The 16,334-nt window shown below is 39.2% G+C and overlaps 7 protein-coding genes across 7 annotated transcripts; 4 read left to right on the top strand and 3 right to left on the bottom strand.

Moving 5' to 3' along the window:
* The first annotated feature begins 619 nt into the window (after positions 1-619).
* LOC108812631 (probable dolichyl pyrophosphate Glc1Man9GlcNAc2 alpha-1,3-glucosyltransferase) lies at positions 620-2,584 on the top strand. The gene is made up of 4 exons (XM_018584946.2): positions 620-1,389; positions 1,503-1,709; positions 1,794-2,031; positions 2,115-2,584. The coding sequence occupies exons 1-4, from the start codon at positions 664-666 to the stop codon at positions 2,459-2,461; spliced, it is 1,518 nt and encodes a 505-aa protein (XP_018440448.1). The 5' UTR covers positions 620-663; the 3' UTR covers positions 2,462-2,584.
* Positions 2,585-2,679: 95 nt separating this feature from the next.
* Positions 2,680-3,834, top strand: LOC108812632 (10 kDa chaperonin 2, chloroplastic). The gene is made up of 7 exons (XM_018584947.2): positions 2,680-2,837; positions 2,912-2,970; positions 3,062-3,112; positions 3,235-3,300; positions 3,384-3,434; positions 3,533-3,562; positions 3,648-3,834. The coding sequence occupies exons 1-7, from the start codon at positions 2,741-2,743 to the stop codon at positions 3,714-3,716; spliced, it is 423 nt and encodes a 140-aa protein (XP_018440449.1). The 5' UTR covers positions 2,680-2,740; the 3' UTR covers positions 3,717-3,834.
* A 267-nt stretch (positions 3,835-4,101) lies between these two features.
* LOC108812633 (protein TRIGALACTOSYLDIACYLGLYCEROL 4, chloroplastic) lies at positions 4,102-6,379 on the bottom strand. Its single transcript, XM_018584948.2, has 4 exons — positions 6,014-6,379; positions 5,230-5,479; positions 4,465-5,142; positions 4,102-4,387 (listed from the first exon to the last, which is right to left on the bottom strand). Exons 1-4 carry the CDS (start codon positions 6,283-6,285, stop codon positions 4,196-4,198), a joined length of 1,392 nt encoding a protein of 463 aa, XP_018440450.1. The 5' UTR covers positions 6,286-6,379; the 3' UTR covers positions 4,102-4,195.
* Positions 6,380-6,766: 387 nt separating this feature from the next.
* Positions 6,767-7,637, bottom strand: LOC108809031 (acyl carrier protein 1, mitochondrial). Its single transcript, XM_018581152.2, has 2 exons — positions 7,395-7,637; positions 6,767-7,167 (listed from the first exon to the last, which is right to left on the bottom strand). The coding sequence occupies exons 1-2, from the start codon at positions 7,575-7,577 to the stop codon at positions 6,991-6,993; spliced, it is 360 nt and encodes a 119-aa protein (XP_018436654.1). The 5' UTR covers positions 7,578-7,637; the 3' UTR covers positions 6,767-6,990.
* A 151-nt stretch (positions 7,638-7,788) lies between these two features.
* Positions 7,789-9,963, top strand: LOC108806430 (ras-related protein RABH1b). Its single transcript, XM_018578548.2, has 6 exons — positions 7,789-8,026; positions 8,424-8,494; positions 8,594-8,682; positions 8,859-8,970; positions 9,334-9,424; positions 9,610-9,963. The coding sequence occupies exons 1-6, from the start codon at positions 7,910-7,912 to the stop codon at positions 9,754-9,756; spliced, it is 627 nt and encodes a 208-aa protein (XP_018434050.1). The 5' UTR covers positions 7,789-7,909; the 3' UTR covers positions 9,757-9,963.
* A 1,567-nt stretch (positions 9,964-11,530) lies between these two features.
* Positions 11,531-12,991, bottom strand: LOC108811203 (uncharacterized). The gene has a single exon (XM_018583247.2). It carries the CDS (start codon positions 12,660-12,662, stop codon positions 11,784-11,786), a length of 879 nt encoding a protein of 292 aa, XP_018438749.1. The 5' UTR covers positions 12,663-12,991; the 3' UTR covers positions 11,531-11,783.
* Positions 12,992-14,304: 1,313 nt separating this feature from the next.
* LOC108806366 (uncharacterized) lies at positions 14,305-15,962 on the top strand. Its single transcript, XM_018578459.2, has 3 exons — positions 14,305-14,613; positions 14,751-15,650; positions 15,732-15,962. Exons 1-3 carry the CDS (start codon positions 14,450-14,452, stop codon positions 15,832-15,834), a joined length of 1,167 nt encoding a protein of 388 aa, XP_018433961.1. The 5' UTR covers positions 14,305-14,449; the 3' UTR covers positions 15,835-15,962.
* The last annotated feature ends 372 nt before the right edge of the window (positions 15,963-16,334 follow it).

The following is a 16,334-nucleotide window of genomic DNA, read 5'->3' as shown; positions in this document are numbered from 1 at the left end:
CCTTTTTTATAAAAGGCCTTTAATTATTTATGGGACCCACCATCACCTCTCCCCAGGCCCAATAATCAACGTCCCTGTCCCTCGGCTCCATGACAGCTGCACTTGTACCCCGTTTTCTCTGCCTTTTCCTTTTTTTTACTATCACACACTCACCTGCCACTGACACGTGTGGTGAATCTCGCTCGTGCGCCAGCTAAGCTGGGAGTTTGTGCTACGTGGCGGTTAATTAAAGGCCTTAAGGTTGCATGGGAATTAATTTCTGTTGGTTTAACCTACGGTTAAGATTTAATCTACCTCTACGTAATTTCAGTGTCGTGTTATATATCCGAACCAATTATGTAGTGCCGTGTGTACAACTCCACGTTTTACTCCGTCAACACCTTTAGTCATGGGCTTTTCCTTGGCCCAATAAAGCCCCTTAGATTTTTGTAAAGGCGTGATCTAACAAAACTGCTGAATACAGCTGTTGATTTCTTATCGTAAATAATCTCCGCCGTATATAAGTAAGTACGTGGTGCCATGTCATCTGTTACACCAATTATGTATCGCCACGTCTTCAACTCCACGTAAAACTCTGTTATGGGCTTTTACCTGGCCCAATATTAGGCTTTTTTTTTTGTAATATCCGGTCCGTATTGTTTCTACACTCTTATCGGTTCCGAGATGGATCACCGGAACAACGGTGACGGGCGACTCCTACTCTGGCTCTTCGCCGTAGCAACCTCCGTGAAACTCCTTCTAATCCCGTCGTACAGAAGCACAGACTTTGAGGTCCACCGCAACTGGCTAGCGATCACACACTCTCTCCCTCTCTCCCAATGGTACCTCGACGAGACCAGCCAGTGGACGCTCGACTACCCTCCCTTCTTCGCCTACTTCGAGCGCTTCCTCTCCTTCTTCGCCCCTCTCGTCGACCCCAAAATCACGGATCTCCACTCGGGTCTCGGCTACGCCGCGGACTCCGTCGTCTACTTCCAGCGGATCACCGCGATGGCCTCGGATCTCTGCCTCCTCCTCGGCGTTCTCAGGCTGACTCGAAAGGCGGAGCCTTTGAGTCGGAACCTGATCTGCGTTTTGGTGGTTTTGTCTCCGGGGCTGTTGATCGTGGATCATGTTCATTTTCAGTACAACGGGTTTCTCCTTGGGTGGCTGTTGCTGTCGGTTTCGTTTCTGCAGGATGGGAGAGATCTGGTCGGTGGGTTTCTGTTCGCTGTTGTTTTGTGTTTCAAGCATTTGTTCGCTGTCGCTGCTCCGGTTTACTTCGTTTATCTGCTTAGGCATTATTGCTGGTCCGGTTTAGCTACCGGTTTAAGAAGGCTTTTGACTCTTGGTGCTGTGGTTGTGGCGGTTTTTGCTGCAGCCTTTGGACCGTTTATATACAATGGACAGGTTAAGTTTTTTGTTTTTAAAGCTTTTAAGGTTAATAGAAAACATGTCCTAGTTTGATCAGTGACTCTATGTACTATCATCTTATGGTATGTAGTGTTGTTGTTGTGTTGCAGATACAGCAAGTGATAAGTCGAATGTTTCCTTTTGGGAGAGGACTGTGCCATGCTTACTGGGCACCTAACTTTTGGGTTTTCTATATAATACTCGACAAAGGTCTTGCCTTTTCGCTGCGTAAGCTCGGCGTCGACGTTCAGGTTCCTTCTGCTTCTTTCACTGGAGGTTTAGTTGGCGACTCTTCACCTTTCGCAGTTCTCCCTCAGGTACGGTACTCTCACTAACAATCACACACTTATCAGTCCGAATGGTCTGCTAACTCTTAACTGTGTGGACTGTTGCTAATGCAGATCACTCCGTTGACAACTTTTGTAATGGTGCTACTTGCTCTTACTCCGTGTCTCATCAAAGCTTGGAGAAAACCCCAACCCGGGCTTGTCGCTAGGTGGATAGCTTATGCATACACATGCGGGTTTCTGTTTGGATGGCATGTCCATGAGAAAGCGTCGCTTCACTTCACTATCCCACTTGCAATCGTTGCAGTGCAGAGTTTAGAAGATGCTAAACACTACTTTTTGGTTTCCATAGGTATATTATATACTAACATTTTTTGTAACCAGCACTTGACATTTGCAGTTTCTTGACGATCTCTTTAAATCTCCTTCCTGCAGTGTCTTGCTACTCGCTCTTTCCACTATTATACGAGCCCCGGGAGTATCCAATCAAGGTTCTGTTGCTGTTGCTCCACTCCATGGTAATGTGGCTTGGCTTTTCGGCTCAATATGCGTTGAAGGAGAAGAAGGAAGATGGTGAAAGCAAGAAGAGCAAGTTTGAGATTGGATGTATTGAGAAGAGCTATCTGATGGGTTTGGTTATAGTAGAGATAGTGTCTCAGTTCTTGCATCCTTATTTTCTAGGTGACAGATTTGCATTCATGCCTTTGATGTTGATCTCAACCTACTGTGCTGTTGGTATTATGTACTCTTGGGTTTGGCAGCTGAAGAGGATCCTGACATGATGACCATAGATTCATGTATACTAACTAACACATGTAAACTTTCTTTTTTTGTTCCCCAATCATGATGAACTTGTGATTTTGCTTTGTTTCATAGTCCTTGAAAGTATTGAATTTTCCAATGTACTTTGATCTCTGTGAAATGGATCTTATTGGTTAGGCCTAAGCTGATGGGCCGTAACATTTTGGCCCATTTTGAAAAACATAAGAACCAAACTATCAGAAGATCTGATACTTCTGCAAAAGAGAGAGAAAAAGAAAAGAAAAGACCTTATCTAAGCAATGGCTTCTTCGTCCACTTTTGTCTCTCTACCAAAACCCTTCTTTGCTATTCCGGTTAAAACCACCACTCCTGCTCTAGCTAACCATAAGCTTCTCGGTAACTGACACAAAAGTTCAAAACTTATGAAAAGCTTCAGCCTTTTTAATGATTTGTTTGTTTCTTCTTTTCAGGAAGCCGAAGAGGTTGTCTTAGAGTCAAAGCTGTTTCTACGAAATGGGAACCGGCAAAGGTTCTGTCTTTTCCCGTTTTATTTCACCCAAAGTGTATTCATTTTCATTATTATTTTTAACTAATTCGGAGATTGTTGTATTATTGCACAGGTTGTTCCTCAAGCAGACAGGGTTCTTGTTCGTCTTGAAGAGCTTGCTCAGGTCTTTATCTCATCTCCTTTATGGTCTGATTACTAAGAAGACAGTGTAGTAGCTGAGATTAGCTCTGTTTGGTTGCCAATTATTTAGATTATTTATTTGATGTGAATGTGGATTATATGCAGACAACCTCAGGTGGAGTGTTGTTGCCTAAAGCAGCTGTTAAGTTTGAGAGGTACCTAACCGGAGAGGTAATGCATCATTTGCTCCCTTGTTATATGTTACATGTGACTTCATGGTCTTTTAAGTATATGACTTTAATCATATTATATAGGTTGTCTCTGTTGGTTCTGAGGTTGGACAACAAGTTGGACCTGGAAAGAAGGTTAGGTTCTTTCTTTTTTTTTACTCTCAAAGTCATAACCATTATTGTAAACTACTGTGAATGTTTGTTCACTTGTTTCGCCTTTGCTTTTTCCACAGGTTCTGTTCTCTGACGTGAGCGCATATGAGGTTAGTTAGTTATGTTTTGCCTTCTTCACAGTGAAATTAGCTTCTCTGCAATGAATTGAAGTTAGTCTATAAATTTATTGTTCAGGTCGATTTGGGGACCAGTGCTAGGCATTGCTTTTGTAAAGAGAGCGACTTGTTGGCCCTCGTGGAGTGAGTGAGATGATTACTTGCAGTGTGTTCCTTGAAGATTTTAAGTTGCTTACTGTAATTTTCAGACTTTGTTTTGTGACAATCTTTCAGTCATTTATATTATCATTTGAGAATTGAGATCATTTCAAACAAATCATAAACAAAAGATCTTCAACTTGTTAAACCAATGTCTAGCATCTTCTGATACAAAGAAACTAAAAGATTTTAAAACTCAAAAACTGGTGCTAGGCATTGCTTTTGTAAAGAGATCGACTTGTTGGCCCTCGTGGAGTGAAGAGTTCTTGTCCGAAGAAAAGAGGATACATCCAACGTTTTTCTGAGAAGATATAAGTTTGTTTTGTTTTGTGACAAATCATTTATAACATTTGAGATCGTTTTAGACAATCAAAAATAAAAGATCTTGAACTTGTTAAACCAATTAAATAAGACTTTGCCATGTCTACCATCTTCTGATTTAATGATACAAAGAAACTAAAAAAATATTTAAAACTCAAAAACTCGAAGCTCGACCATGCCTTCTTTCCTCTTTGGTGAATACCAAGCCACGACTTTCCCAGACTCGAGAAGCCTCAACGAGTAGTTCAAACTGTAGACCAGATCTTCCATTTCTGCACCGAACTTCCCTGCACCAACCTCAAACTGCGAATCAACTTTGAAAACGATTGGTCCTGCAACCTGCACAAAAATGGGTTATAATTTAATTACTTTCATCAAATGCTTTGATCTTTGGAAGAAGAAGAAGCTTAGTATACCTGTTGCTGGAATATAAGGTTGAGCCTGGGAGAACTTGCTGATGTTGCGTCATCATCTGTTTTCTCACTACCTGAAGATCTTCTGATTGCGTGGAAGATTCTTTTAGCAAGAGCAGAAGCTGAGGAAACGTCCACACGAGCATCTACTCTCGTTAGATCACCATACAGCTTACTAAACCTCCCTTTCTGAAACGTACAGCAAGCAGAACCAAACACATCTGCGCTTATCGGACTCCTCTTCATGATGATGTCTCGCCCTGTAATCCAAGCTGCCAAGCTGCTACCTACTATTCCTGAAACTGCTGCGTGAGGCTCTTTGAGGCGTAAATCGTAAGGAAGAAAAACAGGTGAATCAACATCATCATCTTCTTCTTCTTCTTCTTTCTCTTTCGGCCTCCACAGGACTCTGTTAGCTTTGTATGAAACCGCAGCCTTGGCGCATAAACCAGGCATCAAAGAAGCAGGAGGAGCATCACCACCACTACTCTCAGCAGCGTTCACTTGCTGAGGATCACCTTTGCTCTTGTGTACACCAAAACGGTAGTGAAGCCCTGTCGTCTCTGGAGCAAGAGACGAGACATCAAAGTTTAACGACTCAGGAACATCCCAGAAGCGTCCTTTATGGTCCAAAAACAAGTCTGGCCAAGCTGCTTCCACAGTGAGATCATGTTTCTCAAGCTGCTCAAAACAAAAAACATTTAAGTGCCTTAAAACATACAAAGAAAAGAACCAATTTATCAAAATGATGAGAAGAGATGCGTTTACCGGATGAACAAACATCAGCTTCTTTCTGATCCCGTCTTTATCGCCAAGACGCTCAGCGCTCAGCAAGAGAGAGGAAGAAGAGCCTAGTGCAATCTGAGTCCATAGACCAACCGAGTAAAGAGACTTGTCTACAATGTGTTTTGTTGTGTTTTTGAAAAGCTGTAGATCCCACTCCTCTGCCTTGCTGATACTAGTTTTGATATCAGCAAAGAGCTTCTTTGGCTTGAACTGCCCAACCAATCCTGCCCACCTTTAACAATCCCATACATAACTAAGTCACATTTCTTGTCTCAAGAAAACACTGAGAAACAAAGACAACTTCTCCTACTGCTGTTTTTGTGTTTTCAGATTCAAAAACCTTTAAGCTCTTACTCAAAACTGATTTGTTCTGACTAAAAAAGCAGGAGAGGAGTTAAAGATAAAGAAATGTAAGTGAAAAGAAAACCAAACAGAACTAGTCTTATGTCTCATCAAAAACACTGAGAAAGAAAGACAGACTATTTTGCTGTTTTTTTTTTGTATTCAAAGTCAAAAACTTTACTCACTCCAAACACTAAAGACAAAACTGATTGTTCTCACTAAAACAGCAAGGAGAGTAGTTAAAAGTTACAGAATTTAAGTGAAAAAACAAACAGACAGAACTAGTTTTTATGTCTCATCAACAACACTGAGAAATAAAAAAAGACAGACTCTTTTGCTGTTTTTGTATTCAAAGTCTAAACCTTTAAGCATTTTACTCACTCAAAAGCAACAAAGACAAAAGTGTTAAAGATTTGTTGTTTACCAGTTGGAAGAGGAAGGAGAGAGCAAGAGAGAGTTGAGAGAGAAAGAGCCGAGTCTCTTGTCGGAAGAAGGACCAAAAGCAGGGATGACTCCGAGGGGGAAGCCTTCGCGGAGAAGAGAGAGCTGTTGAATGCGGTGAGAGCGGCTGGCTCTTGCGCCGTCGACGGGAAATGGCTCGCCGGGAACAGAGCGAGCTGTGCCTTGGAGGGTTTGAGGTGAAGAAAGGTTCTGGTCCCAGAACACTGAGTCAATTGCTGAGTTGAGATTCGCCATTTTCTACTTCTTCTCCTCTTCTTCCTTTTTGTTTTCTCCTTCCTTATCTCTCCTGGCGTACTACTACCTAACTGAGGAGGCAGACGGGGTTTAAGCTTTTTCATGGGCTTTTTACTTTGACTAACATGGGCTTCTTCATAAATTAAATGGGCCTTATCAGTAACTGGGAAATATTGGATATGCGGTACTTAAAAAAAAAATATTAGCAATTATTTTTAGTAGCAATTATTGATATTTAAAAAAATATTCTTAAAAAAATATTAGCAATTATTGATATTTAAAAAAAATATATTTTTAATAAAAATATTCTTTCAAAAATTTGTATGTGAACAAGTTTAAAATAAAAGTTATTTAAAATTTTTAAAATATATAAGAAAACAGCAACCTGATATTGTTCCATTTTAGTTCTATAAATGTTTACAAAATCTGGAGTGGAAAGACTAGATTTTGATTGGAGTTAATGATGCAGTTATCATTTGAATCAAGAGAACAAAAACCCCTTTGGTTGAATAAGGTAGATTGTAATTACACCAAAAAAGTGTCGAATTACAAAACAATCAAGACATAAGGTTCCTCAAGGAGATTGAAACTGTTCAAAGAGTCAAGCATGCCTCTCAAACCAGAACTGAATTATTATGGAAGTCACATGATCAGGAAAGAACTGAGTTTATAACTAAAAAAAACATAAGTGATAGCAGAGTGTGTTTAGCTAGACATAGGATGATTGAAAACGTATTCAATGGCAAGAGAGCAGGAATCGATCTTGTCAGCTTCCTTGTCAGGGATCTCAAGCTTGAACTCCTCTTCAATAGCCATCACAATCTCCACCGTGTCCAAACTATCTAATCCCAAATCCTTTTGGAAATGAACATCAGGTGTCACCTATGTGATTCACATGTGATTATAAAAACTCATCAACAACAACAACAACAATATGAATCTCAACCAAAAGCTCCATTTAAGACATAACTGATTTACATTACAATTAAATGTGGATAACAAAAAAGAAAAAGACAGGAACTACGGTTTGATTTTTGATCCCGCATAAACAGCAAAAGTCTTGTCCTAATCCGAGTAATTATTATTAACGAAGATAGAAACTGACTGACCTTAGCGGGATCGACTTTAGGGAAGCTTTTGACAACGTCGAGGACTCTGTCGACGACATCTTGCTTGCTGAGATGATCATCGTGCGAAGAGAAAGCACGGATGAACCTGATCGGAGACTGTTTCGATCCTCTCACTGTCACCGGAACCCTAAGGTGGCGAAGAAGTGCATTTCTCAGTGCCATTTCCGTCGAGCTCGAGAGTTTTTTTAGGGATTTGATGAGATACAATACAACACGAACACGAAAGAGTAAAAGAAAGCTAATTGCACGTTCTTATCACGTGCACACTACTTTAAAAGCCTGGTCCAATTTGATGGGCCTTGCTAATACAGCCCAGAACGTTATCAATTTAGTTATAATATAATGCGTCCAATTTGTAAATTAACCCCAATAAGTTTATAATTTCACATAAGTGACCCATTCGTCTTCTTTGTATGGGTCCCCAGTAATTTGAAAACTCCTTTCTCGGCGTATCTGAGATCGTTCCGGCTAGCTTGATCCAATCCGGAGGAATAATGGCTCCGGTGTCGGCGCTGGCCAAGTATAAGCTGGTGTTTCTGGGAGATCAATCCGTGGGAAAGACGAGCATCATCACTCGATTCATGTACGACAAATTCGACAACACTTACCAGGTTTAATCCCGATCTACTACTCTCCATTCTATTCTAGCTTCAATAACGGTTTCCTGATCTCGCTGTGTAAGCTAGGGGTTTGTAGATCATGTAGCGATCTTCCTTTTAACCTCTCATCATCGCTACTGATCTAGGCTTTGTTTCACTGTAGAAGATCGTAGAAACTGTTAAAAGGAGCTTTGACTAACTCACACTGATCCTCTGATCTTTGATATGTAGATATGATGATCATATTACGTTTAGGCTTTTGATAGTTAAGTGAATGTATCATCATTATACGCAAATCTGATCTTGATTTGGAGATATGATCATACCAACGTTTTAAGATTTTGATAGTGAGTGATCATCGTTATACACCTTTTTCTCAGTAGTTTGTGTTGGTTTGGTGATCTTTCAGGCCACGATTGGTATTGATTTTCTATCGAAAACAATGTACCTTGAAGACCGAACTGTCAGGCTGCAGCTATGGTGAGAGAACTGGGAACCTCTTTTTATGTTTCCAGCACTGAGATGATGATGGTTTGATTGATACTTTAACAATTGAGAGATGGAATCATATATGATTAGGGATACAGCTGGGCAAGAGAGGTTCAGGAGTCTTATTCCCAGTTACATTAGGGACTCTTCTGTTGCTGTTATTGTCTATGATGTTGCAAGTATGTGTAGTAGTGCCCTTCCCTCTTTTTTTCTCTGCTTTTTTTAACTTCTCTTGCGGCTGTGATATTCAGTGATCTTATGAGTAAATGCGTTTTCATCTCTTCTGCATTTTTGATTCATCAGAGTTCTTGCTTTGTGAAAGTTGATCATTATATTGTTTTCCGTTGGCGTATAGGCAGGCAATCCTTCCTAAACACTACTAAGTGGATCGATGAGGTTAGGACCGAGCGTGGTAGTGATGTCATTGTTGTACTTGTGGGAAATAAAACCGACCTTGTGGACAAAAGGTAATCATGATCTCTACCATTAGAGTTAGAGGTAGCGCCATCTCTTTCTTCCTGTACATGTTTTTTCTATCCCATGGTCATGTGCAAAATTACTGTTCAAATAGTTATTGAGACTTCAAATTTGGTATGTATGTTTACTACCATTAGAGTGTCTTTTTGTACTATTATTTTTCGGGTGGCATTGAGTATGCTCCCAAACGTCCCAACAAAATAATAAATGAAAAAAAAAAATCATTTGATGCTCAACTGTATATACTAATCTATAGAGGCTTCGTTGTGGTCAACACCCTTTACACCTAACGGTGTTTGGTCGTATTTGTTACTGCCGCTGGGGCCTTGCTAATAAATTGTTTGTTTTCTCAGGCAAGTGTCGATAGAGGAAGCAGAAGCTAAGGCTCGTGAGCTTAATGTAATGTTTATCGAAACCAGTGCCAAAGCAGGCTTCAACATTAAGGTAACAAATATCTTCTCTTCTTCACATCTTCCCTAAGATTTTATTGGACAACAAGAAGAAAAAATCCTGCTAAATTCACTTTAGTCTTAACCTTGTTTAGTCCCGTCATTAATTAACCTATACATTAATACCAATCTACTGATTAATGATGCATCCTCTTCATTCATATGGTCTCTCTTTGCTAGGCGCTTTTCCGTAAGATAGCAGCAGCTTTGCCAGGAATGGAAACACTGTCTTCCACAAAGCAAGAGGACATGGTTGATGTCAATCTCAAATCTTCCAATGCAAATGCATCTTTGGCTCAACAGCAATCAGGAGGATGCTCTTGTTAGAACAACAACTAAACACACACACACACACAAAAGTCCTCGAGCCTTCGCATTATCCCAAACACTATCATCGTTCGTCTGTAAAATTTTTGCCTGCTTTATAATCAGATTTTTTTTAGAGTGACTTTGTCTTTGGAGTTTCAAATACTCTGCTTCAGCACTGTGATTTGTATGTCTATGATTTTAATTATATAACTGTGAGCACACTCATCTCGTTTCTTCTTCTTCCATGTGAAGACATGTGGATAGAGAAAGCAAAGCAGCATAGAATAGTCTTTTTGTGTTTTACCCATAAAGAAACAGAGAATTAAGTTGGAACACATGTCGTCTGGTCAGACTGCTTTAATGAGATGGTTAAATTCAAAGTTTCACTCTCCCCAGGTATTCCCCTTGTTCCATAACCTTAATAAAAAAAATAGTTTTAAAATAAGCTTTCTCTGCGAAAATCTCTGGTGTAACTTACACCGTGTAAGCTATTTGATAGAACGCTTAGGAGTATATGTTATTTCAATGTTTTTCTGATGTTATTATTAGTTATTGTGAAGAAAAACAAAAGAATACTGTATTAACGTATTAATTCACCTTAGGCTGATCTACTTTTTTTTTCCGACAAACCTTAGGCTGATCTATATTTAAAAAAAAAAATTTAAAAATACATTTTTTACATTTTCATTGCAGTTTTTGTTAAATAATAATGGTAAATTGTTGGCTTCAAAAATATTGATTGTGTTTATTAAAATTAGATTGGTTAAAACTTATTAGAAATATGTAACAAAAAATAATGTGTTTCTAATCAAAAATTAATATGCGCGAAATATATAAAGTATGGATCATTTTTAAACAAACTGAGTGTTTTTTAATTATCTTAAGTAATTGAAAACTAATTTTTGGTGTAGTTGAAAAACTAATTTTTTGAGCTTTGTTTATCTAATGACACACTTCACAATTAATAATGGTATATCAATCAAATTGCCATATATAATACCAACTAATAACTAAAAGTATATAAATGAAAATATCAAAATAGTGTACTATTTGAATTTTCCAACTATCAAATGTACATAATTCGCAATAATGGCCATAATTAAAGAGAGACCCCCTCCAAAAAAAAAAAAAAAACAGAATGAGTAACTTGATATAAGTGAAGATGTAGGTGAGAGTGGAGATGGTAGAGCCACGATATAACACTATTTTCTCCCCCTCAAAACTCATTAAATGCCAACCTTCCCTTTTATGACCGTTGATGGTTTTTTTTTTCTGTAACTGGACCGTTGATGGTTTAAGATGGCGAAAAATCTACAAGTGTAAGTTCTTTACAATATTATTCATTTCTTACGGCTATGGACTGGACCCATCGAATTTAAAATGAATTTGGACCCACCTCGTATATTTTGTTTATTAAACTCATACATAGACTTTACTCTTTATAATCTTTGAAACTCTCTTAGATGGGTACAGGGATGAGGATCTTCAAAAAAGTCTTCAACTTTAGTCGAAATTGAGACCTATGATATTGGATCTACATGCCCTTTTCTTCTAGGTTTCCTCTTTTATCTTTGATGTCGTCTACTAGTGAGACTAGTAAATTGGATTTCTTTAATGGTTAACTTTGACTTTTCCATGAAGTGAGTAACTCTTTTAAAAAGTCAGACTTTGTTTTTCCAGGTTAAGGGTAACACAAGGGTATGTGTCACATTTATTATTTACTCACAAAGCACATTGATTCTTGATTTGAAAACTTCAAAAAGACACTATTTCATAATTCTGACATGAAATAGATTTCTTCTTCTCTTCTTCTTCTAAAATATATCATTTAGATTTGTTCTTCTTCTAAATTATAATCCACAATAAGACTTTCACTGTTTCATTAAAAGTATATAAAAAGAAAAATTTCACTCTTTATCTGTTGGCATAGTAAAAGCCACTATATAATAAACCTATTCATATGAATCTTGTGAAGGGTATTCATGTAATTACGTATAGAACGGTCTGATAACGACCAAACACAAAAAAAAAGAAAAAACAGAACATCAACGGCGCGGATCAACCCGTCCTAAATCGACAAGCTTCTTAGACCGGTTCGCGCAAAAAGAAGACGCCGTCGAAATGTGAGGCCTCGCCGGAGACTTCATCTCACCACCGGCGTACCCAAATTCCGGCGGGAGTTTCCCTTTCCAGTTAGAAGAACAGTTAGGTTTCGCTCTCACCAGTGGACTCAAGCAGAAACCCATCCCCGCGCCGATCATCGCCGTCTTTCTTCTTCCCGGAGTTCCCATCCCCGCCGCCGGCGTTCTTTTCACTCTCTCGGGAGTTTCCTCGACGTCGTAATCCACCGTCGCCGGCGACATTCCTCTGCAGTATCTCTGCCTAGGCCGGTTTCTTGACTCGGACGCGATCAAATCCTCGATGTAGCACGTGTCGTTGGGCGATGGCTTTTTCGATCGAAAGGAGAGAACTTTCGTGAGCCACGAGGAGGAAGACGACGACGAGGGAGGAGAGAAGGAGTCTCGAAACTCGTCGGATCTCGACCTGAACAAGCTAGAGAACCGAGATAGCGTGCTCTGTTTCTTCTTATACGATCTGCCGGAGTCGAAGACTTTTTCCGACGACGATGGTCCTCCTCCTCCTCCTCCGGCGCCAGTGGAGCTCACTTGCGGCGTTTGGAAGAATCTGTTACGAGAAGAAGGTAACGAGCTGTCTCCTCCTCCTCTTGAGGAGGCGTCGGATTTTCTAGCGGAGACGTAAGGAGAAACAGAGCGAGGGAAAACCAGAGGACGAGGAGGAGGAGGGTGACGGTTATCTTCAGACGCGGCGGTTGAAGCGGCGAGAGAGAAGAGACGTTCGCGGAGACAAGAAGCGCATACGCCGATACTGCTACTGAAATCAACTGTGTGTCTCTTACACCTCATCGGAGAAAAAAGTTGGAAACTTTACGACAGAGAAGAACAAGAAGAAAGATCTGGTGAGTTCGAGAAAGTTGTCTTCTTCTTCTGTCTCTGAAGCTTCTCTTGTAGAGAGAGAGAAAGAGAGGATCTATTAAGGAAGAGAATCGCTGAGAGTAAATGAAAAACTTTCAGGAAAAAAAAGGAAAAATACAATTTTCAGCTAATAAAGGCTTTGACACGTTACCGTTTGGTTAAGTATATAAACCAAAATGTCATTTGGTTGCAATGTTGATGATGATTAACACTTACTTGTGGTTAAAGATAAATCTCATCCATATTTAATTAATTAATGTCACTAGTATTTTCATTTCTTTTTTCTTTTTGGGTGTGCTTGTTGTTGTTGCTTGTAGTGGGTAGATGAACGTTTCATAGTTTTCATGATTCCTATTGTCGTTGACATTTGCTTTCTTATCATTGTCAAAACACACACCACTTCATCACAAATGGCATATGTAATGATTACCTTATTAACTTAACCATAAAGAATGTTAAACTAAACGTCCTCTTAATTTGACTCATTAAAACCATACTTAGGGACTTCGTATGTCAACGACATATGAACAATGCATCGGAACTTCCATGGAAAACTACAAAAACGAAGCTTCCATTTATTCTTTATCAAAAACACGTTTTTTTATTTGTACATGTATAGTTATTATTGTCTGTCTAATTGTGAAATTATCAAGTCTTTTTGTGCGTTGATATTTTAATATCTATTCTATAATTATTCCATATAAAAATTATATGGTCCTGAATGCAAAGATACGGTGGTAGACAAATTGAAACATTTGAAAATACTCCACTTTCTGTCAACTTTAAGAAAAAACAATCATGAAATAATTCTTAGTGGTGATTGAGAATAACAGAAACAAAAATTCATTTGCATAAATAATGATTGATTGATTCCAGTGTATATACATCTTATAAAAAGGGAAAGACGAGCATGTGACGGCAATTCAAAAAGCTTGGGGCTCGTGGAGGGTGGAAGCCGACAACAAGTGTTAGTGATATGAGACGTCGTCGTTTTATATTATACCACACTCACACACGCTTGTTCGTCTGTTTCTCCTTTGGACCACTTCGGGCCTTGCTCTCTCTGTCATAGTATTGGATACTTTATTTTTAAAGCCCTTGTTCTCTTCTGTCACAGTGCTTATTATTTGGGTTTACATTTTATTCTCTAATTTTATCATTGGGCTTGCATTTCATCTCTAATTTTCTATACGATAAAATTTGCTAATTAAAAATCTGCTGTTACTATATATACAAAATAATAAAATTTTGGAGGCTTGCAATAATTCTAAAATTCTAATATATTGTAAAATTTTAACGAAACTTGAGATTGTAAAATCTATAGTTTTTCATCTAAAGTTTCGTTTTATTATAAAAAATAGTAATATTTTAATAGAAAGTTTTTTTTTGTTTTAAAGATTGAGCTATTCATTAAAAAAAAATTGTTTGAAAAATTCGGATGCTCTAAGTTAGATCTTATGAAAAACATAAGTCTGTAGTCTGAGTCTTTTCGTGGTTTGGGCCTTAAGAATTGGGCCTCAAGATTCGTTAAGCGGAATTAGAATCAAAACCTAGTACGCGCCCGAAACAAAGGCGCGAAGCTGGAGATTGAGCGGGAGAAGAGAAGAGAAGGAGAAGGAGAAGGAGAACCCTAGCGACGAAAATGTTCCATCATCTCTCACGAAAGAAATCGTCGTCTTCGCTTTGATTTCTGCGACTCTACTCGAATCACATAGCCAATGGAAGATAGTGGGAGAAACGGAGGAGGAGGAGCGGAAGCAGTGATAAATCTGGGTGTTGGATCTTCGGTGCCGATCTCGTATCACCCATGCTTTGGGCCTCACGATGATCTTCTTCTTCTAGAAGCCGATAACAATCTCATCTCAGATATCTTCAACGGAAGGTTAAGATCTGATAACCTCAGGCCTTGTTTGTAGAATCAATTTAGAGTGAATTTAATTTTTTTTTTTAATGTTTAATTTAATTTAGATTGGGCCCCGGGTTCGAATCGTGTTAAAAGCTGCTTAGTGTTGTCTTCAGGGTAACGTTGAGAGGACTACCTGATGAGGATGCTGTGCTCTGCACCAAGTCAAAGACTTATGCAATCAAGTTTGTTGGTAACTCTAACTCCATGTTCCTTATTCCTCCAACAAACTGCCCTTGTTTCATCCAAGATGATGATGCGAATGATGATAAAGTATCTGTCATCAAACTCGCTCCTGGTAACATGGAGCTCGTCGAGGTTTCTCCTAAGCTTGACAAACTCAAGCAGCTTCTCTTGGAAAGGCCTTTTGGTCCTGGTGAAGTAGATGATGCCATGATGATGGATGACGATGGGACAGAGAAGAATCTAGCTTTGTACACGTGGAGTGATTTGGTTAACATAATCCAAGCGAGCGATGAGGAGTTACGCAAGGGGTTGGAGAGTCTCTCTGCTATCGAGATTGACGGTTACTGGAGGATTGTAGACGAGAGTTACCTAGACATGATTTTGAGGATGCTGCTTAACAACTGTGTCCTGAACGGTTGGTGTTTCGATGGTCTAGACGAGGAGGATGTTGTCAGCGCGCTGGTTGCTGATGAGTTCCCTAGCGAACTCGCGAGCCACTGTTTGCGCGTGTTTGGCTCTGAGGTGAAGGGAGCTGGTAAGTGGAAGCTGGAGCCGAGGCTTGTGTGTTTGCACTTCGCTAGGCAGGTGCTGAGAGAGGAGAAGATGAGGGTGGAGAGTTTTATGGAAGAGTGGAGGAAGAAGATACCGGAAGGGATGGAAGGAAAGTTGGAGATGCTTGAAGGTGAGGTTTTGAGTGAGAGGATTGGGATCGAGACGAGGGTTTACACGTTTAGCGTACGGTCTCTGCCGTCGACTCCAGCGGAGCGGTTCGCTGTGCTGTTTAAACACAGACCGAAGTGGGAATGGAAAGACTTGGAGCCTTACTTAAGGTAATGATTTTGATCAGATTATTATGAGTTTTTTTTGTTTGGATTTTTTATATTGATTGTGTGTTTTAAATGTTATTGTAGGGATCTTCAAGTTCCTAGACTTTCTATGGAAGGTTTGCTACTGAAGTACACACGCAGAGCACAGTCTAGACCTGATGCAGAGCCTGTATTTAGTGCAAGGTAGCCAGTTTTCGTTTCTCACTAGAGCTTGTTTTTTGTGTTTTGTGTTGATTGTTATAAACTAATATTAAATTAGTTGTCAGAAATATCCAAGATCTTATCTTTCTGTTATTTATTTTTGTTGGGCCAGCATTTACCTGTTTAAATCCAGTAGCCGACAAAATAAGTATTGTATTTATTGGCTGGGCCATAATTTGTATAGTCTTGGCCTGCTTGTGTGACCCTAGTATACATCATCGTACATCCAGACCAACGTTAAATAAATGAAAAACGTTTTTTTTTGCTTTCTGCGGACAGTTACACTCTAGTTCTGTTATTTTGTTTGAATTATGTACACAAGAGGTAGGAAACTGGACTACGTTAAATATGTTTTGAGCGGGTTCGTTGTACCGTATTTTTATATTATTAAAAACTATAAACGAGCTTTTTAGAGTTGATAAACTAATTAAATCTAAAGCTAAGCTCAATACTCGCCATCATATAATAAACGTAACGTAGACTGGA

This window comes from Raphanus sativus, chromosome 6 (assembly GCF_000801105.2).
Source record: "Raphanus sativus cultivar WK10039 chromosome 6, ASM80110v3, whole genome shotgun sequence".
NCBI lineage: Eukaryota > Viridiplantae > Streptophyta > Magnoliopsida > Brassicales > Brassicaceae > Raphanus > Raphanus sativus.
The sequence above is the reverse complement of the archived record's forward strand: the minus strand, read 5'-3'. Positions and strand labels throughout refer to the sequence as shown.

Bases quoted from the DNA above. Each gene is read 5' to 3' on its own strand.
- LOC108812631 (XM_018584946.2), top strand. From the start codon at position 664: ATGGATCACCGGAACAACGGTGACGGGCGACTCCTACTCTGGCTCTTC. The intron at 1,390-1,502 runs GTTAAGTTTTTT...GTTGTGTTGCAG, and splicing joins CGTTTATATACAATGGACAG to ATACAGCAAGTGATAAGTCG. The intron at 1,710-1,793 runs GTACGGTACTCT...TTGCTAATGCAG, and splicing joins CTTTCGCAGTTCTCCCTCAG to ATCACTCCGTTGACAACTTT.
- LOC108812632 (XM_018584947.2), top strand. From the start codon at position 2,741: ATGGCTTCTTCGTCCACTTTTGTCTCTCTACCAAAACCCTTCTTTGCT. The intron at 2,838-2,911 runs GTAACTGACACA...TCTTCTTTTCAG, and splicing joins AGCTAACCATAAGCTTCTCG to GAAGCCGAAGAGGTTGTCTT. The intron at 3,113-3,234 runs GTCTTTATCTCA...GATTATATGCAG, and splicing joins GTCTTGAAGAGCTTGCTCAG to ACAACCTCAGGTGGAGTGTT.
- LOC108812633 (XM_018584948.2), bottom strand. From the start codon at position 6,285: ATGGCGAATCTCAACTCAGCAATTGACTCAGTGTTCTGGGACCAGAAC. The intron at 5,480-6,013 runs GTAAACAACAAA...GGATTGTTAAAG, and splicing joins TCTCCTTCCTCTTCCAACTG to GTGGGCAGGATTGGTTGGGC. The intron at 5,143-5,229 runs GTAAACGCATCT...TGTTTTGAGCAG, and splicing joins AGCTGATGTTTGTTCATCCG to CTTGAGAAACATGATCTCAC.
- LOC108809031 (XM_018581152.2), bottom strand. From the start codon at position 7,577: ATGGCACTGAGAAATGCACTTCTTCGCCACCTTAGGGTTCCGGTGACA. The intron at 7,168-7,394 runs GTCAGTCAGTTT...TGAATCACATAG, and splicing joins CTAAAGTCGATCCCGCTAAG to GTGACACCTGATGTTCATTT.
- LOC108806430 (XM_018578548.2), top strand. From the start codon at position 7,910: ATGGCTCCGGTGTCGGCGCTGGCCAAGTATAAGCTGGTGTTTCTGGGA. The intron at 8,027-8,423 runs GTTTAATCCCGA...GTGATCTTTCAG, and splicing joins AATTCGACAACACTTACCAG to GCCACGATTGGTATTGATTT. The intron at 9,425-9,609 runs GTAACAAATATC...TCTCTTTGCTAG, and splicing joins AAGCAGGCTTCAACATTAAG to GCGCTTTTCCGTAAGATAGC.
- LOC108811203 (XM_018583247.2), bottom strand. From the start codon at position 12,662: ATGAGGTGTAAGAGACACACAGTTGATTTCAGTAGCAGTATCGGCGTA.
- LOC108806366 (XM_018578459.2), top strand. From the start codon at position 14,450: ATGGAAGATAGTGGGAGAAACGGAGGAGGAGGAGCGGAAGCAGTGATA. The intron at 14,614-14,750 runs GTTAAGATCTGA...TGTTGTCTTCAG, and splicing joins TCAGATATCTTCAACGGAAG to GGTAACGTTGAGAGGACTAC. The intron at 15,651-15,731 runs GTAATGATTTTG...ATGTTATTGTAG, and splicing joins GACTTGGAGCCTTACTTAAG to GGATCTTCAAGTTCCTAGAC.